The sequence below is a fragment of the Acomys minous genome (genome assembly GCF_964271855.1).
Source record: "Acomys minous genome assembly, chromosome: 5".
Taxonomy (NCBI): Eukaryota; Metazoa; Chordata; class Mammalia; order Rodentia; family Muridae; genus Acomys; species Acomys minous.
Window position 1 is genome coordinate 15,150,807 of NC_140494.1, and position 24,150 is coordinate 15,174,956.

The 24,150-nt window shown below is 43.4% G+C and overlaps 2 protein-coding genes across 5 annotated transcripts in view; one reads left to right on the forward strand and one right to left on the reverse strand.

Moving 5' to 3' along the window:
• Positions 1-3,020, reverse strand: part of DCLRE1C (DNA cross-link repair 1C) — a 28,070-nt gene extending 25,050 nt beyond the window's left edge. For all 3 annotated transcript variants that reach the window (XM_084781782.1, XM_084781781.1, XM_084781783.1), the window contains exons 1-2: positions 2,825-3,020; positions 874-925 (exon numbers count right to left, since the gene is read on the reverse strand). In XM_084781782.1, the coding sequence (XP_084637908.1) occupies positions 874-925; positions 2,825-2,933 (161 nt within the window). In that variant the 5' untranslated portion in view covers positions 2,934-3,020. The remainder of the gene's footprint in view (positions 1-873; positions 926-2,824) is intronic.
• Positions 3,021-9,411: 6,391 nt separating this feature from the next.
• MEIG1 (meiosis/spermiogenesis associated 1) lies at positions 9,412-20,293 on the forward strand. Of its 2 annotated transcripts, none has more exons than XM_084782995.1 (3): positions 9,412-9,527; positions 17,335-17,501; positions 20,087-20,293. In XM_084782995.1, the coding sequence occupies exons 2-3, from the start codon at positions 17,364-17,366 to the stop codon at positions 20,213-20,215; spliced, it is 267 nt and encodes an 88-aa protein (XP_084639121.1). In that variant the 5' UTR covers positions 9,412-9,527; positions 17,335-17,363; the 3' UTR covers positions 20,216-20,293. The 2 variants fall into 2 exon arrangements, with proteins under 2 accessions (XP_084639121.1, XP_084639120.1); XM_084782994.1 differs by having other exon boundaries at positions 9,446-9,653.
• The last annotated feature ends 3,857 nt before the right edge of the window (positions 20,294-24,150 follow it).

The following is a 24,150-nucleotide window of genomic DNA, read 5'->3' on the forward strand; positions in this document are numbered from 1 at the left end:
GCAGCCAGCAACACAGATGGAGCGTATAAACACAATGTTCGGAAAAGGATGGGGCTGGAGAGATGGCTTGAGTACTTAAGATAGCTGCTCTTCCAGAAGACCAAGGTTCAACTCCTAGAACTCACATGACAGCTACAAATGTCCACAGTTCTGAAGGAATCTGACACCTTGTTCTGGCTTCCATGGGCCCTACACATATGTGGTGTGTATAAACATGCAGGTAAAGCAAGAATACATGTAAAATAAAAAATAAGCCTTTGCAAATATTTCAGAAGATTTTGTAATCTATCCAGTACATGATCCTATTTATTTAGTTTTCTCTTTATTTATTTATTTGTGTTTGTTTGTTTGTTTGTTTGTTTGAGACAAGTAACTCAGGCTGGCCTTGAACTCACAATCCTCTTGACTCTTCAGGGTTGAGATTACACCACCATATCAAGCCAAGCCATCTATTTACATGAAACTCAAGAATAACCCAAGTTAGCTCATCATGTCGAAAACTCAAAATAGGAATTACGTCTTGGAGAAGGAATAGCTACGATTAGACAGGCATCTGGGATGTTGACAGTGTTCAATTTCTTATCCCTCTGGAACTACATAAAATGTTTACATGAGCTCATCAGGCTACACCCTTAGGATTTATCTACTGTTCACCTAGGTGTGATCTCTCAGTGAAGACGCTTACTTACACCGAGCGTGGTGGCGCACGCCTTTAATCCCAGCACTCAGGAGGCAGAGGCAGGCGGATCGCTGTGAGTTCAAGGCCAGCCTGGTCTACAAAGTGAGTCCAAGACAGGCAAGGCTACACAGAGAGACCCTGTTTTTAAAAAAAAAAAAAATGTTTACTTACACACAAATAAATAGCAAACCCACCTGCACTCTAGCCTTCTTTTCAAGGAAGGAGCCCTTAATCCTTTCATGTGATCTACAAGAAAAGAATCAGAAATCATAAATATGTTTTGTTTGTTTGTTTGTTTGTTTGTTTTTAATAGGATTCCTCAGCCCAGGACAATTGGGTTGTCTTTGTAGGCTTCCTATTGAGAGAAATTACATAAGCCTCACTGTTAGAAGCAAACTAATTCCCATTGGTTTTCAGCTTCTGCAGATGAGAAACCTTTCAGAGTATAGGACAAGAGTCACTAAAAGTTGTTCAGCCTGAGCTAATGAAAGATATTCAAGTCTCACAAGGGTCAGGGGACTGAGGAAGGAAGATCAAGTGCTACTAAGAGGCGTTAGGTGAGTTGACTTGACTACACCTAGGATATGTGAGGCTCTGTCCCACAACCTAAAATAAGTGAACAATAAAAAATAAAAATGGGGGACACTTGGCCAAGCTTATTGTTGTGGGAGTCTGCTTAAATCCAACATAAATTGCTGGGCATGGTGGCCCACTCCTGTAATCCCAGCACTCTGGGAGGCAGAAGCAGGCGATCTCTGTGAGTTCGAGGCCAGCCTGGTCTACAAAGTGAGTCCAGGACAGACAGGGCTACATAGAGAAACCTTGTCTCCAAAAACCAAAAAAATTAATCAATCAATCAATCAAATAAACAAACACTGGGTCAATGTAGATGACAAAAAATGTATTGTAATCAAACCGCTACTGCTCAGACTTGAGATTTGAACTGCAACCCTAAAGGGATGCTGTACAGCATATTTCAAGGACGAAACCATAAAGCGAGGGGGAACAGGGTGGGCTGTAGCACTGTCTAATAATATTTTGTCATGAGGGGTTGAGCAAGGGCATTTCCATCTATCAGGATAGGAGTTGGCTCCTGGCCTTTGTTTGACCCTATTAGAAAAACAGAGAAGTTGTCTCTGAGATGTCTGGACTCAGACAGCTATTTCCTTACCACAGCAGCTGTTCAGCTATAGGGAAGTCCCCAGCTCCCTTAGGGCCTGGGGGCCTTGAACTTAGTTTCTCCCTATGACTAAATGAAATCTGAAAATAAAATGGTAGTATTTAGAATACGTTTTCTTTTGTTTGTTACCAACACTTATGAATCAGTTGTTAACACAGCGTTTGTATGGTGGGGGAAGATTAATGTGAGAAAGGGGGGAGGGAGAGAGGAAATGGGAGGGACTGAGGGAGAGAGAGGGAGCGGGGAAGGGGGGGGGGGAGACACACAGCTCAATCTTAGGCTCTTGCCTAATGTCTGTGGTATAGAACTTCTGAAACCTGTGTGTGTGTGTGAGAGAGAGAGAGAGAGAGAGAGAGAGAGAGTGAGAGAGAGAGAGAGAGAGAGACAGAGACAGAGACAGAGACACAGAGACACAGAGACAGAGACACAGAGACAGAGACACAGAGAGACAGAGACAGAGAGACAGACAGGACACATAGCTCAATCTTAGGCTCTTGCCTAATGTCTGTGGTATAGAACTTCTGAAACGTGTGTGTGAGAGAGACAGAGACAGACAGAGACAGAGAGAGGCAGAGAGAATTGCGCTCATGCCTAATGTCTCATGGGATACGAGTTCTAAAACGTGTTTTCTTTACGCATGGTAAACAAGAATCAGGGAAGTGTGAACAAGAGCTAACTAAACCGTACGAAACTGATGCTCTCCGCTGGAAGAGCAACCCGCACTTGTAACAGCACTTACCACAGCGTCCAGGGTCAGACTGCAACCGGGGTTGGGGTTACAGAGGTGGTACAGACCTGGAACTCAGTAGGGCCAAAGGGAGGTTTAGAGCCGACCGGGACTAGGAGTGCTTCCCAGTGCCCTCTGAGTCCGCGGTCTGCTCTCCCCTTCACGAGGCCCCGACCTCTACCATCCCCTCCCCAGCCTCTACCACCCCTACAGCAGGTGGCGAGACGGACTCACTCACCCTTGTGGCAGTGCGAAAGGAAGTAGGCGCGGGCTTTCAGGTTCTCCCTGTCGAAGCAGTCAATGGAGATGGTGGGATATTCCGCCATCTGTCCCTGGAAAGAGCTCATAGCGCCCAGGAAAGCGAGACCCCAAGCTCAACACAGAAGCAGAGGCACACATTGACTCTAGGCGCCACTTCCGGGAACCTGCGCACCGCCTCCCCATAAGCCGGCGACGCTCAGCCGCCGTCCAATCAGAGAAACCTTGCGGGAGAGGGCGGAGCCAAGGGGCATCCGGTCCTGATCCCGCCTCCCAGAGCCCTACGTTTAAATGACTGCACCAGCTGTGCGCCGAGAACCAGCTGTGCATCTCGAATTAGCGGTGGCTCGTCTCGGAGAGTCATCATCCAGCCTAAAGAGACCAAAAGAGTTTGTTTCACTGGTGCAGAGCTGCCTGCATCTGTGCTGGAACCAAAACAGGAAACAAAACACAGCTGGAAACGAAACGGTGGCCAGGGAGCTTCCCTTTTCTAATCACGCAGTCTTGCTTTTCCTCCTGTCTACCGATGATCGAGTACTTTTTCCTTTTTTCCTTCTTTTTTTTATCTTCTCCCAGTTTGTATTTTTTAAAAGATTTATTCATTTATGTATTTTTAAAGGTTTATTATGTATACAATGTTCTGCCTACATGGGCACCTGCCCACCAGAAGAGGGCACCAGATGTCATTATACATGGTTGTGAGCCACCATGTGGTTTCTGGAAATTGAACTCAGGCCCTCAGAAAGAGCAGACAGTGATCTTAACCTCTGCGCCATCTCTCCAGCCCCTCCCAGTTTGTATTTTATATTGCAAGAACCAAACTAACGCCATGTTCTGTATGTCCTGTATCTAGTGCCATGGTTGGTATTTTCTGTGAGAACTTGTCGTCTAGGTGACCTTTCTCCCTGCATTGCGGGAATGACCACGTATTGCTGTAAACTGCACTTGCCACCAGTCCCCAGAAACTCCACTCAATCAGCCTGAAGGTCAAAATTCCTGTGACCCACAGCTTCCCTGGAGATTCAGCATCCCCTCAGCCTGCCTAAAGGTCAACATCCCTGTGCCCCACAACCCCCGCTTATGGCTTTTGCCCTTTATAAACCCATTACCCTTGAAGCTGCAGCACCACTCTCCTATCCTGTTGCATCAGGAAGGACTGTAGTCTGAGCTCGAGCCGTAATACAGGACCCTGTGTATCGAGTCCTGGTGGTCATTTCGGGGGGGGGGGGGTCTCGAGATCTGGGTGATCTGCATGATCTGGGTATAACAATATGATAACCAACCACCAGCATTGGATGAGAAAATTGCCTCTCACTCTTAGTTAATACTAGAATGCGTTCCCTCTTCCATTTGTGCTTATTCAAGCATAGATTCTGAGAGGGGTGGGGGTAGGGTGATCTCATTGATGCGATCCTCCAGTTAATCATTGGAACTGTATCCCCTCCCCCCTCTCTCTCTCTCTCTTTTTTTTTTTTTTTTTTTTTTGGTTTGGTTTGGTTTGTTTTTTGTTTGTTTTTTTGTTTTGGGGTTGTTTGTTTGTTTGTTTGTTTGTTTTTGAGACAGGGTTTCTCCGTGTAGCCTTGGCTGTAGATCAGACTGGCCTCCAACTCCTAGAGATCTGTCTGCCTCTCAAGTGCTGGGATTACAGGTGTGTGCCACCACGACCCAGCTAGAGCTGTATTTTTAGGATGAAAGAAGGATGTGTGTGTGTGTGTGTGTGTGTGTGTGTGTGTGTGTACACACACATATGGAAGGCATCTATAGAACTACGAAACTTTCCCCGTTGGAACATGGAACATGGACCTAAATCAGTGTCCCAAGCCTATGGTTATTCAAAATGGCTCCAGAATAAACTCTCTCTTACTCCTTTTAAGATGAGAGCTGTAGCTAAGATGCCTTCAGAGTTCAGCACATGAATGAAGAGTAGGGCAAAGAATATTTCCACAGAGACGGAAATGAGCCTGGAATAATGCCACAAATAAATTCTGAGCAGAGGGGTCAGGACGCCTGCTGTGGTCAGAGAAGATCAGCTTATTCGTGTAGTCTTAATACTCAGTCCTATTCCCATACAGATTTGCATAAAGAGGAGGCAGGGAAGAAGGAAGAGGGACAGAGAGGGAAGTGGTCTAGACAGAGCCACTAGTTTAACCATTCTTCCACAATAGTGCTGGCAAGGCCTTGGTTTTGTATAATATGGTCTATCCTGGATTAACAGAGGACTATTGCTGGGCCTGGGTTGTTTATGCAGGGCAAAAAATTCTGTGCTGAGCCTGGTTGTCTACAGAATTGCTATTTCTTCTTCACTTCTTTCCTCTTTACAATGTATACAGTAGGAAATAAGGGTGATGATCAGGTTACTGGTGTAAGCAACATATATACTTATATTCTTACAGCATAACTTTTCCCATTCAAGACACTTTTTTCTTTGAGAAGTTTTACACAACACTGGACACATAAATATATAAGCCAGGCAAGCAAGTCAAACTTTTGCTGTTAATAGACATAAAGAGACATATTTGAAAACAATTCTTTGGTATACCCCTAATAATAATTTTTTTTAAAAAGCAAATTTGTCTACTAATGGATGGGCAGGCCTGTTTTCTTTTTTGTTTGGTTCGGTTTGGTTTTGGGGTTTTTTGGAACAGAGTTTAGCTCTGTAGCCTTGGCTGTCTTGGATGCCTGTTGTAGATCAAGCTGACCTTTAGCTCACACAGAGATCCTCTTGCCTAGCCTCCAGAGTTCTGGAATTAAAAGCATGCACCACTATACCATGCTTAGGCCTGCTTCCTTTTACAGAAAGAATTAAGCTGAAAATTTGGTGCTTCCAAATACAGAACATCTTCAGTGTTTTTTGTTTGTGTGTTTGGTTGGTTGATTGGTTTTTCTTTTTTTTAAGATTTATTGTTTATTTATTACCATGTATACAGTGCTCTGCCTGCATGTACACCTGCATGCCAAAAGAAGGCATCAGATCTCATTATAGATGGTCATGAGCTACCATGTGGTTGCTGGGAATTGAACTCAGGATCTCTGGGGGAGCAGTCAGTGTCTTTAGGTTGCTTGGTTTTTTCAAGACAGGGTTTCTCTGTGTAGCCTTGGCTGTCCTGTACTCGCTTTGTAGACCAGGTTGGCCTCAAACTCACAAAGATCCACCTGCCTCTGACTCCCTGAGTGCTGGGATTAAAGGGGTGCACCACAATGCCCAGCTCATCTTCAGTGTTTTTAAGAGCTGATTGATATTAATTTTATAATCATCAGAGCTGAGAATGCAGCCTTTCACAAATAAGACAACATGCAAAATGGCAGAAGGATGTTTACAACCATTTCAGAAATTGTCTGAAAATTCTATCTTGTTCCCAAGCAAATTTGACTTTTGTCTTGGCTTGGTTTTTAGTTTTTGCTTTTGCTTCTGTTTTTGTTTTTGAGGTAGGGTTTCTCTGTGCCCTGGTTATCCTGGAACTCACTCTGTAAACCAGGCTGCCCTCAAACTCAGAGATCTGCCTACTTCTGCTGAGATTAAAAAAGGTATGTACCCCATGCTTGGCAATTTGACTTTTTTTTTTTTTTTACAAGGCACAAATCAGCATCTTAAATGGCAATTTTGGAAATTAAGCATTCCAACACAATACAATCCATCTGTGTATTACTTTAATACATTCTGAGGGATGATGGTAGGAAAATATGGAAAGGCTTTCCACAACTGAGCCATTGTTTCTATGTAAGAAAAAAAAAGCTACATGTACAGTAAAAATATTGCAATGCTGGGTTCAGAGTGAAAGCCAAGAAAACTCACTTCAGACGCAAAAGCTTAAAATGAAAGCTTTATTTTCTGAGCTCAGGGAGATGGCCAGTTTGGGATCTGAACCGCATCCCTGAAGGGAAGTTGTATTGCGTATTTGAAGGTGAGAACAGCAATTAGCTCATACAGGAGGGCGGCGGGTGGTGGAACAGGGTGGTCAGCTCTGACTCAAGTTATTTTGCTAACAATCAGTTCTGGCTAACCTTGAATGTGTGCCTGGAGGTTGGGGGCAGCTGGGCTTGTGGTTGGGGAAATTTTGCTGATTAATAAGGCCATTGGGTATGTTGATCATAAACACAGCTTATGGTCAACCTGACCTTGTGTAGAGATGCTTTTACATCAACAATGAGCTGAGATGATGGGGCTGGTGGACTTGAGATGAAAATATCTATAGTTATGCTACCCAAAAGGAACGGGGCAGGCCTCGGCCGCAATTCTTGAATCTGAGGTACTTCAAGACAGTGTTTATCAGTGTTATATGGCAAAACAGCATGTGTGCTGCAAGGTGTGTGTATTTTGCGTTTAGAATCGGGACTGCCAGGTATGGTGGCACAAACCTGTGATCTCAGCACTTGGGAGGCAGAGGCAGGCAGATTTCTGTGAATTCAGAGCCAGCCTGGCCTACATAGCAAGGTCCGGGTCTGCCAGCGCCACATAGTGAGGCCCTGACTGAAAATGACAACAAGCACTAGAACAGAGACTTCAGTGAACGGTGCAATTTGACACAGGCGTACCCTGTGGTACAGCCACCTCAGATTAATCGTGTGTTTGCTTTTGGATCCACTTTTGGTCATTGTGGGTTCAGAAATCTTTTACTCTTTCTATGAATTAAGGCAGGCAGAGAAGACACGAAGGGGGAACACGAGTTGTTATGGGTGTCTGGGAATAGTGGGAGGGAGAGTTGGAGGCGGACACAATCAGACTACACTGCTTAGGGCTGGAGACAGCTCAGCAGTTGAGACTTCACACTGCTCTCCCAGAGAGACCAAGCTCCGCTCTCATCACCCACATTGGGTGGCTCAAAAATCATGTGTCATTCTCGTAGCAGGGGATGCAACACCTTGGCCTCCATAAGCATCTGCACTCAGGTCAACATACCCAGAGACCCAGACGTACGCTCACACACGGAGACTGTAAAAAAAAAACATTGTTTGCACATGTGAAATCTGCATATGGAATAATGTACAGGTCTCAGGTAAGGAAACAAACCTACTGCCTGACTCTAGGAGATCTGATGATCAAAATTCATTTATTCATTAAACAAACGGTCGCCAACTCTCTATTGTGTTACAGATTTGGGGCTGAACACTAAGGCATCATAGCAAGTAGAGCAGTCAAAAAAACTCTTGTTCGCGGAATGGGAATTCCAGTAAAAACTGCCATCATCAGTTAGTGTTGTTCCAGATGCTGTTTGAAGTGTTCTGTGCTTGGCATTTCCGTTTCTCAGCAACCCAGGTGGGCAGGTTCTTATAGTATAGTCGAGGCAATTGTTACGGAAATCGCACAAGGTCGTGTTCTCAGTAAGCATAGTCCTGACTTCAACTCCAGGCCACTGCGTTCAGAGGCACCTCCCTCATAGCGACCTTGTCATCTGGCTTCCCGCATAGTGTCCCAGGGGAAACATCATCAGTGTGGTGGTGAAGTGTGTTTATTCACTCTAAGCATACTGCATTCCCACTTACTGTGTGCTAGGAGCTCTTAGGCCGGGTATGGCTGGAGAACTGATCCAGCGTTACTGAGGAAGACAGTCAATCTGTAAGAGTAGTATGTGACTTTCATGACTCTACTGGCCTTGTAAACCTCTGAGGCTTTTGTTGTTGCATGTTTGTTTGGGTTTCCGTTTTGTTTTGTTTTTACTGTGGCTAAGATGGGAAGCTATGCAGGGTCACAGGCAGAGCCCAGGGATGGCATAATCTGATTTAGGTTTTAAGTGGGTTCTTGAGGATGGGCTATGGGGGTGGGGAGAGATGTTGGAAATTGCTATAACTGCCAGAGACTGCAAAGGGGTGGCTTTTTGGACTTGTGTGGGAGCTATTAAAGCCATCAGGTCTTGCTGATGGATGGAATAAGAGAAACAGAGCACTGTAGGTGACAGCTACTCCAAGAAGAAGGTGTGGAAGCAGCTGAATTGCCTATGTTTGTATATGGAGTACAAATTGTACAGATAGGTCTAAAATTCAGAGATCTATCTTAGCTAAGGAAATGAGAGAGTTATAAATAGATCTTTTAAAAAATTTTAGTATTGACTCCTTTAGAAATTTGCATAATTTAATTTGTTAAAAAAAAATATGGCTTAACAGCTGGCTCACAAAATCCCTGCGTTGTTAACTACTGGTTCTGGGGATTCTAAATGAGCTAGCTCCCTCTCGATGCCCCTTTCTCTTTCACCCTCGATTAATTAGACCATCATCATGGAGCTCCACTCAAAATACCTATCTTGAATCACTTTTCACCAAAATAGATGGTATATTAACTATTAGTGAAGATAGTGTTGTGAAAATAAACCTATAGATGATACTATCTTTCATAGCCAGACACCATGCTAGATGGCTTCCTTAAATCCACAAACACACTGACTTCTATCTTCTATCAGGATCCAGAACCTTTACTGCCTCCATTCTCTCAAATGCTTTCAAAAAACTGAACAGAAGCGAACAGCGCAGAATTTCATGCCCAGCCAAGGCCTTGTGCTTGCGCACAAAGCAGTGAGGGGGCGGGGCCGGAGGGAACTGGGCGTGGCTCACCTGAACGGCGTACCTGCGTTGCTAGGAGACGCGTGGTTTGCAGCGTCCGCAACAGTTGGCCCCTGGCTGGCTCAGCCCTCGGATCCCGAGTAGAAAACACAAGCACCGCTGAGGCCTCCTGAGAGGCCGGCTGAGCAAGGGTAACCGCGGATAGCGGGAGCCGGGCCTGAGCGGATGCGCAGCGAGGACCCGGCCCGGACCGCCGTGCCCTTGGCTCGGCCCCTCCCCGGGAGTGCAAGCCCCGCCTCTTCCTCCCGGCCGCCCCGGTACCTGGGTTTTCTCTCTTTCTTTTAGGAGGGGTCTGCACTTGAGCCCTCCTATATCTTAGGGTCTGCTGCCTAGCTAAATTCTCCGCCTCCCCAAGTCGGCTACTGTAATGGCTCTGCCATTTAATGCCAGGGTTCAGAGAACTGACTCTAGCTCAGCTTCTTCTGGGCAGATTATACCTTATAGACATCTTAATTATGGCAAGAAGAAAGTAGTTTCCCGCAGAGTATGCTAGCTGTGGTAACCCTCTTAAGGGCTAGCTTTACGCTCTGCAAACTCAGTTTGTCACACCTATAAGGGAGTGCTTGGGGCGTGGGGGGGGGGGGCCACTTTTATCTTTAAAAATGAACACCCAGCGAAAGGACTGTGTTTAGAAACGGTGTTCTGTTTTGGACCCAGTGTGAGAACTGGGTTCGGAAAGCAGTTGCAGTTACGTTCATTGTCTTAGCAACGGTTTACATGTAGTTTAGGGGGAGCCTCAGTTATGTCCCGCCACCTGCTAAGAGCACAAATAGTGAAATAAGGTGAGGAGAGTTGGGCGTTGGGAGATTAGGCTTGCTATCTAATTATCGGGTTGCCGGACGAAACTTCAGCTACAGCAGGCTGGACTCAGCCACCTGTCCCAAATACGCCAATTATGGAAAAGTAGAGAAAGCTGTAATTAACGTGGCACACTGGCGAGGGTGATAAGGAAAGGGGTCCTGGGCCCCCAGATTTCTGTTTGGGGTCCTGGCATAAGCTTTAGGGTTAAAGTACAGGAAGAAATTAAACAGAGCCTAAGAGGTGTGACCCAAGTTGTGAGTCCCAAGTTGTAGTGCCCTTCACACCTGTTGGATCAACTCTGGTGCCGCAAGGGACCTGGTGAAAATCCAAGCATAAGGGCGGTTTTTATGTCTTCAGCCTTGAAGGGTGATGAGAGACGTTAGTGATTGGAGTGGTTAACATCTCTAGCAGTTAGGCATTCCCCTTACAGAACGTAAAGGCAGAATAACCCGGCTTCAGCGTCCTTTTAAGTTACCTTGTGGACCCTAATGAGGAGTTTCTGTGTTGTGTTTTTGTAGCGGTTTCCGTATGGCTGTTTGAACCGTAGCGAGCCTGAGGTACCTGGCTACATCACAAGTGTCTGCTGATACATTAGAACCTAATTTGTCAGGGATTTAAGATTAGTGGGATTTTTTTTTTCATATCCCTTAGTAGTGCTGAATGAAATTCAGTTTCTAAAAGGGAGACACTCAAGCATCACCACTTCCTGTTTGTCGTGATACATATATGTATTATAGAAGTTAAGTATGTTTTATATAATTTTCATTTACTATTTATAATACTATGCATAGGTATTTTTATCTGAAAAAACTAGAAAGCAGTTGATTTACAGAACCTTACAAAATACAGAAAGAAATATATAATTGTTATTGTGGTAGCATCGATTTAAAGAGTAAAAATTCATGAAAAAATTATCCCTTTTACAAAAGATTGAGAATCCCCTCTCTTTTTTTTCCTGGCAACAAGATAAATTTGAAGCATTGATATTTTTATACCCTTTAGATCTGATGACATCATGGATAGTTTTGTTCTGCCATTATGAATTTTAAAACAATTTGTGCTATTTCAAATTTACCCATTGTTTATATTTTAAAAGGCAACATCATAAAATGATTTTTTAAAAACATGCTTCCCCAAAAATATTTGGAGGAATGGCCATTTTAAAGAAACATCATTAACACTTACCAGGGGAGAAGACAATTAAATAGTGTCCCCAATTTGTTGGCACACACTGACACCAGCCTCCCATAAAACCAGGAGTGATAAAAATGCCGGAAATCCCAGCTCTTTGGAGATGAAGCCAGGAAGGTCAGAAGTTCAAGATCATCCTCAGAGAGTTCAAGACCACCTTGGACAACATGAGGCCCCGTGTCAAACATAAAATAAGAATCTTCTGGTTACAGACAGTCTCTTGCCATAATAATAGTAAAACCCACAAGTTTCTCACTGTTGACTGTGGGCACAATTTTTTCATTCTTCCTATTTTTGTGCAACCAGTTCAGACTGTTAACTTAAATTCACCTTCATCAATCAATCCAGAAGTAAAAATGAGTTATCAACCTTATCAAAAAGAGGTTCCAGCCACATTGCCAAGTCGGATTTGCCTGTGGTTTCTTGCTTCGTTCCCAGGTGAGCAGGAGTTGGTGTAGCAGACTACACTGATGTGCCTTTCTTACTCATCTTTTCTTGACTTGCCAATGGAATATTTTGAAGGAGCTCCAGAAGATTCCACTGAACAAAACACAAAACAGAACAACAACAACAAAATGCTAAAATATACCTTAGTGGAAACTCCAAAAACCTCTTCTTGAAATGTGACGTGTGGTGGGATGCACACCAGCCGTGCTGAACTCCTTTGTTACCCAGACCACCCAGGCTAGACCTTGCTCTCCGAACCACTATGTAGGATCATAGGCTTGTCTGCGGCGACCACCTTATTCTCCAGCGCTGCACCCCGTGACCTTCCCGAGGTTTCACCTGAAATGGCTGTGATATATGTTTTATCAGTTGGACTTCTAAAACAAGTTCGGCTTCTGTCCCAGCATACTAGATGTCTGGTCAATAAATCAGCAGTTTCTGCAGTTTGGACAGTTTTAAGGATGTCTGACTTTGGCTCAGTTCCTGAGTGCGGACTTCCACTGCCCTATGCAGGTCTGTGTGTGAGACCTGATTTGAAGGTTGTAAAGAACAGGACGGACTACAGTCTAATGCTGCAGACGCCTCTACTTCAGTGTCGTTATACTTCCATACAGGAATGTGGCAGAGCAGTGATCCAAGGAATGTTGGTTGAGAAAAACCGGATCAGAAAACCATACGCAAACACTGGTAAACACATACGCTTACGTAAATAAACGGAGCAGCCCTTTTCCAGAACTTTCTCAGGACAGAGCAGTTTAAACACAATTGCCTGGCACGTGTGTGGGAACACATGAAAGCAAGGCAAAGGCCATGTCCAGTTTCGGGGAGCACTGAGGACAGCACTCACCAGACTGAGCTTTATAGCTGCGTTCCCACATGCAACGCGTACAAACATATCTCATACATTAAATGCAAATGTTTAATGCAGGAGGCATAAAATCACACCCAAGGACAACCTGAGGTAAAAGGCCCTCTGCCTTTTTTTTTTTCCTGGAGCCTCTCTTACAGTTGTCATTTATTCTTTTGACAGTGTTCTGACATTTCCTGCCCTCCCCCCTTTTCATTTTCGTAAAACAAGAACAGCCAGTGTGGTAGATAAAACTGATTGTTGTTGGAGCATTTACTCTTGTTTGGAGCCACCGACACCCTAAGAGAAACAAGACCGTACGAATAGAAGTGCAACGCTGCATGCAAGACCACCGTGCACGATGCTTTAGGGCGTCAGCAATTCCTTTCGCTAGCCTTTGTCCTGAAATTCTAGGCAACTGCTTAGAAAATGTCTGAAAGACTTCGTCCTGGTACCCAGTGGTCTAGTTCTCTGTACCATACGGGCTAGAACAGTGGCGGCACGCAGGGCTGAGTGTCCTGAAAATGCCGTTGTAGCTTCAAGGGGCAAATTTTTTTAAATTAGAGTAACTAAGGCCATAGCAAGAGTATCCCCAGGCGTTCCCTGCACACTGAGCTGTACAGTTCATCTGTGTTTAGGCCCCGCCTCTGGCTCTACATGCGTGCCATGGAGGTACATCCCACAGTCAACCAAAGAGCACTGTAGCCTTGGCTTTAGTTTCTTCAACCATCTCCTCATGCATAGATCTGCATGGCTTGGCTTACAAGCTCAAGTGGATTTTTTGGTGCTATAAAATTCTTAGCCTTTGGATTGGGGGAGCTAGGGGTGTGCTAACGAGCTTAATCTGACCATTGCCCCACAGTTACAAAGACATTAGATCAGGCCCGAGCTCGAGAGTAAATGCTTATGAAGTGCCAGAGGATGGTCCCAGGTGACCCTATCGCAGGATCTCTGTGCTTCAGAGAAGAAGATCACAAGACTCACCTTATCTTTGTTTTCTATTTTTTTTAGTAACTAGAAAGAATAGAATTTGCGTCACCTCTTTATAGCATAGTTACCACAAGCACTAAAGTTTAGTTTTCCTCTTATGGTGAATTTCACACTACATTTTCAAATGTCTAATAATGTCATTAAGGTGGGTGGATATTCCTACTGAGAAAAACAGTTATTTCCTGGAGCTTCAAATGAACGGGCATCTTTCCCACCCTTCTGTAACATGCAGCACTTTTTATATGGATAGTCAACACAACTACCTAACCTGGAAGCGGCAAAAGACATGAATCTCAGGGAAATTTTTGTTTTTGTTTTTTAAGACAGGGTTTCTCTGTGTAGCCTTGGCTGTCCTGGACTCACTTTGTAGACCAGGCTGGCCTGGTCTGCCTGCCTCTGCCTCCCAAGTGCTGAGATTAAAGGCATGTGCCATCATGCCCGGCAGGAAATATTATTTAATGATACAAATTAGTCAAAGTATTTTCTTGTATATCAAACTGCTAAGCCTAGAGTGAAATGATGGAGAAACAAAAATGAGATCCATGCTGCTGCCTTCAAAAAATACACTTTGTCTCCAGAAGCAGAAAAACTGACCCAATCACTAATTTCATAGAAAACCATGAATAATTTTGAGTATTTTTAAAGTTTAAATTTTTTTTTCTTTTTTTATTTTTTACATATATATTTATATTATCACACACACACACACACACACACACACACACACACACAATAAACTACCTACTGCAAGAAGAACCATGAAACAATCAGGAATTTCATAAATATTACATTCTTAGTGTTTTGGCTATTTGTATTTGGCAGCCTTGAAGAAAACATTTTTTTCTATCATGTCATATCTCATCATTATCAACTTAAAACATTTTTCTAGACCTAAAAGCATCTTGACTCATAAACAATTAAGTTTAATTGTAAAACTAAACTATCTGGTCTTCAACCCCATCAGAGACTTGAGAAGGAATAAAATTGATTGCCTGAGTATACAGGGAGTGCAGGTTAGTAGCTTCCTAAACAAGAAGATAACAGAGACAGTTTGCTGAGAAGTCACCCAAAACTCTCAAAAAACCTCAGAGACATACAGAATATGGCATTTAATAATGTTTTTATTATTTTAAAGATTCACTGACAATGAGACAGGTTAACTCCTGGCAACACCCATCCTACCTCAAAGAGGATGATGAGCATCAAAGAACCTCCTTATGGAGATGGCTTCAAATGTGGCAAACAAGCCACTGGACAAAATGTCCTCATTTCTACCACAGACAGAATTCTGCCTAAAAAATGGCAAACTTGGATGCAGGTAGAGTCGACGGCCAAACTCTGCCAAGACAGGGTAAGCAAGTCCTCAATAGTTCCTGCCTCCCAAATATGTCTGTCATATATACTGAGCCAGAAGGCTGAAGATGATGCTCCAACATTATAGAGTATTTTGAAAGACTTTATCATGCAGTACTCAAGGATGGCAGTAGAGGACAGTGATGATCTCTTGGAGCTGGAGAATTCAGGCAGTTGTGTGTGCCCTTGATGCAGTGCTCAGAAACAAACTCTACCTATCCACTGAGCTTTCTCTTTAGCCACTAGAGTGTTTTTTTGTTTTGTTTTGTTTGTTTTTGAGACAGGGTTTTTCTATTCAGTAATTTCTGTCCTGGAACTCTCTATGGAACTCACAGAGATGCTTCACAAATACTAGGATTAAACATGTGTACCACAACACCCAGCTTGAATGTACTTTTAATATTTAATAGAGTGAATTCATATTTTTCCTTTTCTTGCTTCTTCATATCCTATTTTCTGTTACATATATGTAGTCCATCTCTCCTATGTAAACGGGCCACCAAGCTCTGCTACACGTTCCTAACTCGCTTGTTAGTCACAGCTAGTGACATGATAAACTTCATACAGTGAAAGGGAATGGAATTAGAAAACGGGAAGCTGGTTTATTGTTTTTTCAGGCTTTCCAGATCTTACAAAAATCCTTCAAATGCCAAAAACAGTTGGGAGGAAAACATCCAACAGCCACGTGCTATCAGAACCCTGGTTTTCTCTAGTCTATCCAATGTGCATGTCAGTTTGAGCACTGGGGGAAAAAACGTGGAAAAAGAAATACTAATGATTTATCTGGTGTGTGGCAACTAGTTTCATCAGAATTGGAATCATTCAAGCCCAGCGACTTCATATAAATTTAAATCTGGAGCTAAGCCAAACAAAGGTGGGGATATGATTTCCAAATAGAACACAAACATTACATTTAGGATGTAATGGTGCAAGCAGAAATCTGGAGGCGACAGGAGGAGTGTAGGCACATCCTCACCTTTCCCGGGCCAGCCCGTTTGTGTGTGACTGATATTCAAAGCTAAGCGAAGAGCTCTGCCTCCTGATCATCTCCCTGTGAGAAGAGTATCTTAGACTACCTTCTTCACAGAAAGGAAATCTTCAAGGAAGCTCAGCGAATCTGCTGTTTCTTCCTTTTCATATTCTTCCCTCTGTAAAAGCTAAATTAATTGCATTTGTAAAGGCATTGTGAGTCTGCGCACACATGCCTGATTTATCATATGTTCAAGATGATTACACCCAGTGGCAAGGAGAGGGATATTTCTAATTGATGTGAGGGCGATTTTGTCTTTTCTATCGTTGTGTTTTAATGTATTTGTTGTCCTTAAAAAAAAATTAACCTAGTGAGAATTTGTTACAGTGATTGAAAATACTTAAGTTCCCTCAGGGGATCCTCTTTATGAAGTATTTTAGACAGAAGAAACAATTTTAATAGAATGGATTCAAGCAATCATGATAAAATTTGGGTACCTTGTCATTTAAATATATATGATATATATGTGTATATATATTACACTATATACTATGTTACACTATATACATGTGTAGTGTAATAAAATGAGTATTTGAGAAAAGAGAGACAAGACAATGTCTGTGAAACCTGCCTGTGCTGTTGGGCATGTAGCTCAGGGGTAGAAGTCAAGAACTGCAAAGTGTGTCTCGGGAGCAAGAAAGGGAAACGAAAGAGAGAGCTGTTTACCTTCTTGGATTGTAAGCAGCCCAGGATGGCCTTACCCCGATCCTGCCTTGACCTCCCACGTCCATCACTACACCTTGCTAAGAATGACTGTCTTTACATTCTTTTTTTTTTTAAGAGAGGGATAAGAAGAGAAAGAATAAACATAAATCAATGGAATAGTGATAGAATATTTGGACACTATATTGAGCAGATACAAATAATAGTATGTTTTCATAAACATACACTAGCTACTGCCCAGAGTCTCAGAATGGGTACTTTTAGAAAATTACTCAGTAGCTCGAAGTATAATTTTATATGATAATGAAATTAATTATTCTCTGTGTACCTTCCAGGGTTTAGAAATATTTTGAGTGTGTCATTTTGTTTCCCAAAAATAACAGTATTGGAAATGAATGTTAAAATGTGAACCGTTTACTCTGAGGTTTTCTACTTTCTTTTGCCGTTTTTGTTCATTCTAAAGGTTTTGAAAATTGTAGTCATTATTTGAATAAATTAATAAAATTTAAAGAAAGTCCAATAAAGTTAATTTTCTCAAAAAAAGATGGCTATAGGATTGAAAAAAAGAAAATTGTAGTCATAATGTTGCCTATTAATATTGTTTAACTTCTTTCAGAAATAATTGCTAATAAGGCCTCTGCAGCCATGGATAGCTCTGATGTGAAACCAAAATCAATAAGTCGTGCCAAGAAATGGTCAGAAGAAATAGAAAATCTGTACAGATTTCAACAAGCAGGATATCGGGATGAAATTGAATATAAACAAGTGAAACAAGTTGCTATGGTAAATTTTACTGCTCTTCAAACTTGATAAATCCAGTTCCTTAGATGATGAAATGTACTTTAATAACAGTAACCAAACCTAACTGAAGGGAATTCTCTGACATTCTCATTTGAAGAGAAGGAGACTAAAGCCTATGAAGGTGGTCTGAAACCTGGGGGACAGTGTGGCCCCTTGTGAGGACCGTGTGGTTCCTTGTGGGGACAGTGTGTCCCTTGTGGGGACAGTGTGGTCTCTTGTCTTGGCACATTCACACTGACTGAACTACTGTGCTCTCACATGTATGAGTCCTTGTTGGTAGGCCATAGAAATTCCTTTGCCTTACTCTGGTAACTCTACTATCACATATTCAGTTTGTGGCAAATGTCATTTCCCCTCTGCTTAATTTTGACCGTGAATTGCATATATTGTTTTCTTCTTTTTGGTTGTTTTCTTTTTGTTTCTTGAGGTAAGCTCTCACTCTGTAATGAGACTGGCCTTGAATTCACTGTGTAGCTGAAAGCCTCAAACTTGCATCAATCCTCCTGCTTCCGAGCACTGCGATTACAGATGCAAACAGCCTATCCTTCGTAGCTATGCTCTACAATTAACTAATTTTACATTGGCGGATATCAAGCTGTATAACTCACACCATTGGGCATCTCCCTGTTTGACCATCTCTCTGACCACCTACCATGGATTTTCCCTCCTGAATAACCTTCCGGTTGGTGTTTATCAAGTGGCCTTGTTCTGAAGGTCCAGTGCACTGTTTACACACTAACACAGTTGTCTTGGGAGGTGGTAAAGGGCTAAGAGCTGCCCCAGTGTCTTGAGAACAGTCCCCTTCCCTGCTGGTGGCAGCTTTGACTTCAATACCAGAAATGCTTGCTGTTTCCCCACAGAGTAAATGCAGCTGCACCAGCCACACTGGTCAGATATGCTGGCTCTGTTTTCTATGCACACAGAAATAAGCCAAGCGAGAGAAAATGCAAGATCATGCACCGTGGCCCATGCCTGAGGCCTCAGTGCTGAAAAGACTGAGATAGGAGGATATTAAGTTTGAGGGTCTTAAGCTTAGGCTAAAAAAGGAGTTTGTCTCAATCAAAAACAGGTGAAAGGAATGGAAAGGAAAAAGAAAAGGAGAAAATTACCAGAAAACAACAGAAATGGTTCCCCAGTGCACTCATCTTTCCTTCCAGCTGAAGGCTGCAATGTGTAAGAGTAATGTAGAAAAAGAACACTACTAGGTTGGCAGTGTTAAAAAAAAAAAGGGTTTGATTATCCAAAACCTCATTTGGACTAGGATGCAATTGTGATAAGACCAAAGAAAATTATTTCTTGAGACTTGACAAGTTCCTAAAAGGCAAGAAAGAGAGAGACAAAGACAGAGACAGAGACAAAGACAGAGAGAGGAGGAGGAGAGAGAGATAGACAGACAGACAGACAGACACACACACACACACACACACACACACAGTAGAGTATGTGCCTAACAGGAAGCCACCTTGGCTTGCATTCCCAGCGCCACATTAACTGGGCCTGGTAGTGTTTGCCTGTAATCCCCAGGTGGAGGCAAGAAGGTCAGAAGTTCAAGGTCATCCTTGAGCTGTGTGGCACAGACAGCAAATTACAGAAACACACACACACACACACACACACACATACACCAAACCTACCACACATTTACATGGTCAAGAAAACCTAACGTTAAAGTTGGAGAGGAAGCAGAAAGAACATACAAATCAAGCCAAATGGTAAATCCAGCCCATCAGAGAAGCAAGGAACAAAGAATTGTGGGGAGAAGAAAAGGACTGCCAGAGGGCTGGATTTATGGTTTGGAGTTGATATTAAAAACTGGACTTGATGGTGAACTTGAAGCACAGGTGGACGCGCCTAGGCACCTCTTCAAGTCTAGCACCTTCTTTTAGTCCAGTTGTTCCCAACCTTCCTAACACAGACCCTAGAACACAGCTCTGTGCTGTGGTGAGCCCAACCATAAGATTATTTTCACTGTGATTTTGTAACTGTAATTTTGCTACTGTTAGGAACTGTAATGTGAATGCCTAATATTCTGAGTATCTGATATAGGCCCCTGGGAAGGGGGTCGTGACCCACAGGTTGAGAAGTCATGGTTTAGTCCCTGCCTGAAGCCTATGTCTCAGCAAGGGTCCTAAATTCATTCCCAGTTTCCTCCTGGGGCTTTCATTTTAGAAGTTACAATGTTTCAAATCACCTAGAAACATAAGAACAATGAATTTTAAAGTATTCGGCATACATCTTCAATCTTGGCTGTTGGTGGTGTAGTCACTAAAGCCTTGAAACTGGACTCAAAAGCAGAGCACTGAGTTCAGTATGCGCTCTGCAGAGCAAGACTGGAAAGTGAGGTTTGGTTTGTGTTTGTACTCAGTGCTGTCCAGAAGAGCTCAAGGCTTTAAAAACCTAATCTCTGACTTTACTTATTGATGCAAGTTGCTTGAGGGTAAAATAATAATAATAGTAATAGTAATAATAGTGATAATAATAATAATAATAATAATAATAATAATAATAATAATAATAATAAATCAAACTGGCCTTACAGCGAGCTTATTCTCACCCTCTTCACACAGGTAGACCGTTGGCCGGAGACAGGCTATGTGAAGAAACTTCAGCGGAGGGACAATACTTTCTATTACTACAACAAACAGAGGGAGTGTGAGGACAAGGAGGTCCACAAAGTGAAAATTTATGCCTACTGACCTGTTCACTCCTTTGGCTTGGCAGTGTTACTTTCAGAATTCGTTGTTTACATTTTCCATCATGTAAATGTCATTTTCAAGGCTGTTCGAAAGTCTGTCTTTAATTCACAAGCACCATTCGCCAGGCATCCCGGCCCAGTGCTGAAATGCAAATGAGTCCTTCCCACCACCTCCTCCTGACCACATTAGTGGCTCCCTTGGGAAAGCAGCCCATTGGAAGCCACTCCTGGAGTCCAGCCATATGCTCCCTTAGAGAGGATCAGGGCTCCACCCAGAGCCTGCCCCTCACATTTCTCCACAAATGTAGAAAAGGAGCATCTAACAGACACGAGGCTGCGTGTAGGATTAGTCCCAGCACCACAAGAAGACAGAGAGAAGACACCCACACACACGTGGCACAGAGAGCCAGATATATTGCACATTACTATAGAAACACAAGTATTTATACTTTTCTTCCCCCCAGAGCTGAGGACCGAACCCAGGGCCTTGTACTTGGTAGGCAAGTCCTCTACCACTGAGCTAAATCTCCAACACCTATTTATACTTTTAAATGAACATTTAATGATTTATTTACCAGTGCTGTGGATAAAACACAAGACCTTACGTATACTAGCCAACTACTGCACTGGCACGCCGCATCCCAGCGCTGACTTATTCTGTCAGCTAGTTAGTTGTGAAACAGGGTCTCGCTGTGCTATTCAAGCTGTCTTTGAACTCTGATCCTCTTGCCTCCCCCATCCGCAAGAGCTGGGATATCACCACCCCATCCAACCCATAGCTTCTCAGAAAGCAATTAGGCCTTAATGGTGCTGACGGCATCCAACGGACATCCTGTTGTCGCCTCTTTTGAGTTAAACTATGTCCTCTCTCCAAACACATCTAAATCCTAACCCTCCCTCCCCCCAGTACCTGTGATGGTGATGAAAATTGGAGAAAGCTCTTTAGAGGAGAAATCAAGTTAAGGCATGGTCATATTAGTGGGCCCTGGTCTTGTGACAATCGTTAAGATCTGAAGACACAGATATGTAGGGAAGAAGTCACTGGAACAAGGAAGACCCAACCTGGAGTGATGAAATTTAGAGTGAAAGTACATCAAACATTGTCGTCAACCAGAAATAACAAAGAGGGGCCAGAAGTGATTGCTCAGAACGTTCAGGGGTGAACTTGGCTCTACAGACACTAACTTTGGGTGACTAGTCTCCAGAGAGGAGAGGACAATGTTTTCTGTTGTGTAAGATGTTTGTGGTCCTTAGTCCCAGTGACCCTGGGAAATTATCACATCACTTGTATCATCCATCCAAAAGGAGGAAGATCTATTCTGGTTCATAGGGTTTTTTGGCTTGAGGTTAAATGGCGCCATTGCTTCTGGGCATGAACACCATGGGACTCATATGATGGAGCAACATAGTTCATGTCAGGACAACCAGGAAGCAAAGAGAAGAGCAAAGGACAAGACAGCTCCTTCAAGGGCTAACTTCCTCTAACGAGCCTCCCCCTCCCCCATTTTGTTTTTATCACCCCCCAATAAGGCCATCCTATTATGAATCCATCCTGGGATCAATCCGTTGGTTAGGGCAGAACCTTTAGGATCCACATTTTTAGTTTTGTTTTTTTGTTTTTTCAAGACAAGGTTTCTCTGTGTAGCCCTGGCTGTCCTGGACTCGCTTTGTAGACCAGGCTGGCCTCGAACTCACAGTGATCCACCTGCCTCTACTTCCCGAGTGCTAGGATTAAAGGCGTGAACCACCACACCCAGCATCCACTTATATTTTAAAAGTCCAACAGCAGACAACTAAACCCCCTACATATGAATCTGTGAGGGACATTTCATATTCAGTCCGTGAAGTATATCTCGTGATGCCAGTGGACACCAGAGAATGGTTTGACTGCTCTCCCACCCACATCTTACCCATCAGTAGGAACGACAGAAATTCTCTTACCCAGTAGGTGTAAATTGTTTTTGCAAGTCACAGCAGCTGATTTATTATATGGGCCATATGGTGAGCAAAAATAATCTCCTGTAGGCTCAGGTATTCGAATACTTGGTCCCCAGGCTGTGGTACTCTTTGGAGAGATGAAATCTTTAGGTAGTGAAGGCTTGCTGCAGGAAGTACATCCAGGGCTTTGAGAACTTACATACTCTGCCCCACTTCCAGTTTTGCCTTTGAAGATGTGCTCTCTTACCTTCCTGCTCCAGCCTCCTGCTGTCAGCCTTACAAACTCTGCCTCTGAACCAGAAGCTGAACCAAACTCTTCTGTAAGTTCTTCTTGGTTACACTATTTTACCATATCAATGGAAAAATCCACAAATACAGACCATCATCATTAATGCCTGGGATTCAACTCCTGACAAACTTAGAATCACTCAGGCAGCCTTGAGCAAGGACTGTTTAACTTCAGGGCAGCCACTCTGTTTACTCAGCCACTTCTTTACTCTGTTTACACGTCAACTTTCTGGATGCCTAAACTAAACACTATAACACTTTCCCACTTCCTCTCTCCCTACCTATGTGTTTGATCTGATGTTTGGTTTTTACCACACTGACAGTCAATTCTAGGAAAGTCAGGGCTTTTGCTTGGCATGCCTCTTGCATGAAGGATCTGCTTAGTTAATGACCTTACTGCTGGCTCTGTCAACAGGTGCCTTTTTGCTCCGTGCTCAGCATGTTTCCCATGCCATCGTGATCATTCCAATCAGCTTGGGGTGGAGTGCCCAGCTCCATGGTAAAAGAAGGGCCACAACTTCCTTATGACCTTGCGTCCTAAACTGTTCTCAGCAAGAGTGCTTGTATGAAGTTTCAACCTACCCTGTGAAGCACGCTGGGGCTTCCTGCAACAGAGCCTAGGATTCCATGGCCCACTTTGTCACAGGAAAAAGTCAAGTGAGGAGAGTTAGGTTCTGTCAAGTGACTTTAAGGTCTCCTCTCAAACCTGCCTCCTGATGACGGAACTTATTCTGGTACCATATCCTATTCCTTATTTCTCTCTCTCTCTCTCTCTCTCTCTCTCTCTCTCTCTCTCTCTCTCTCTCCTTTTCATTTTTGGTTTTTCAAGACAGGGTCTCTCTGTGTAGCCTTGGCTGTCCTAGACTCACTTTGTAAACCAGGCTGGCCTCGAACTCACAGCGATCCTCCTGCCTCTGCCTCATTGTCTAACAATCCTTAGAGTACTATCTCAAGAGATCAAAGGAAGAGCCAAGGAGACTCTGTGGGCGCTTGCAGTTTTACGGATCCTTGCCTGTGGCTGCTAGAAAGATGAAGACCCACACAGCACACTCACTCTCAAGCAGAAGGAATCCGATACTCAAGGCTGTGGGAGCAATCTCTGCTTGTCTGTTCCTCATCCTCCATTTCACCATCTTCAAAGAAGGTGGCCAGCAACCTATTTCCAACACCAGCATATATATGTTCTTACAGAGACCTTGCCTAGGACATGGTCTCCATGACAGCTTCAGACACTGACATGGTTCCTATGTTCCCCTTCAAAGGCTGATGCTTTTCCTGTGCCCTCCATGTACCTCCATGTACAGTACAGGCATGTACTGTATCTGGATGCTACAGTATAATTCATCCCAGAAGATTAAATCAGTGAGGGGACAGAAAGGGAAAGAATACCACAGGCAGGTGTGGCTGTCGATGTTACTGTATATACCTCTTTAGGAATAACTCCATCTAAAATGACTAAATCTTGATAGACCATTTTCACAACATGGCAGAGGACAGTTAAACATAGTGACTATTCTCCCTGTCCCCTCAGGGAGCTGATATTGTGACCTATCCAGAGCTGGCTCAGACTTCCTAGGGATCCATCAGGTATTCTGTGGCTGGTATTACATTGGCTGTAACCACATGATGACCCTCTATCACGTCCCTGATGTGGCTCAAGAGGCCAGTCCATCTTAACGTGTAGTTTTAGTGCTGGAAACTGCACTTCAG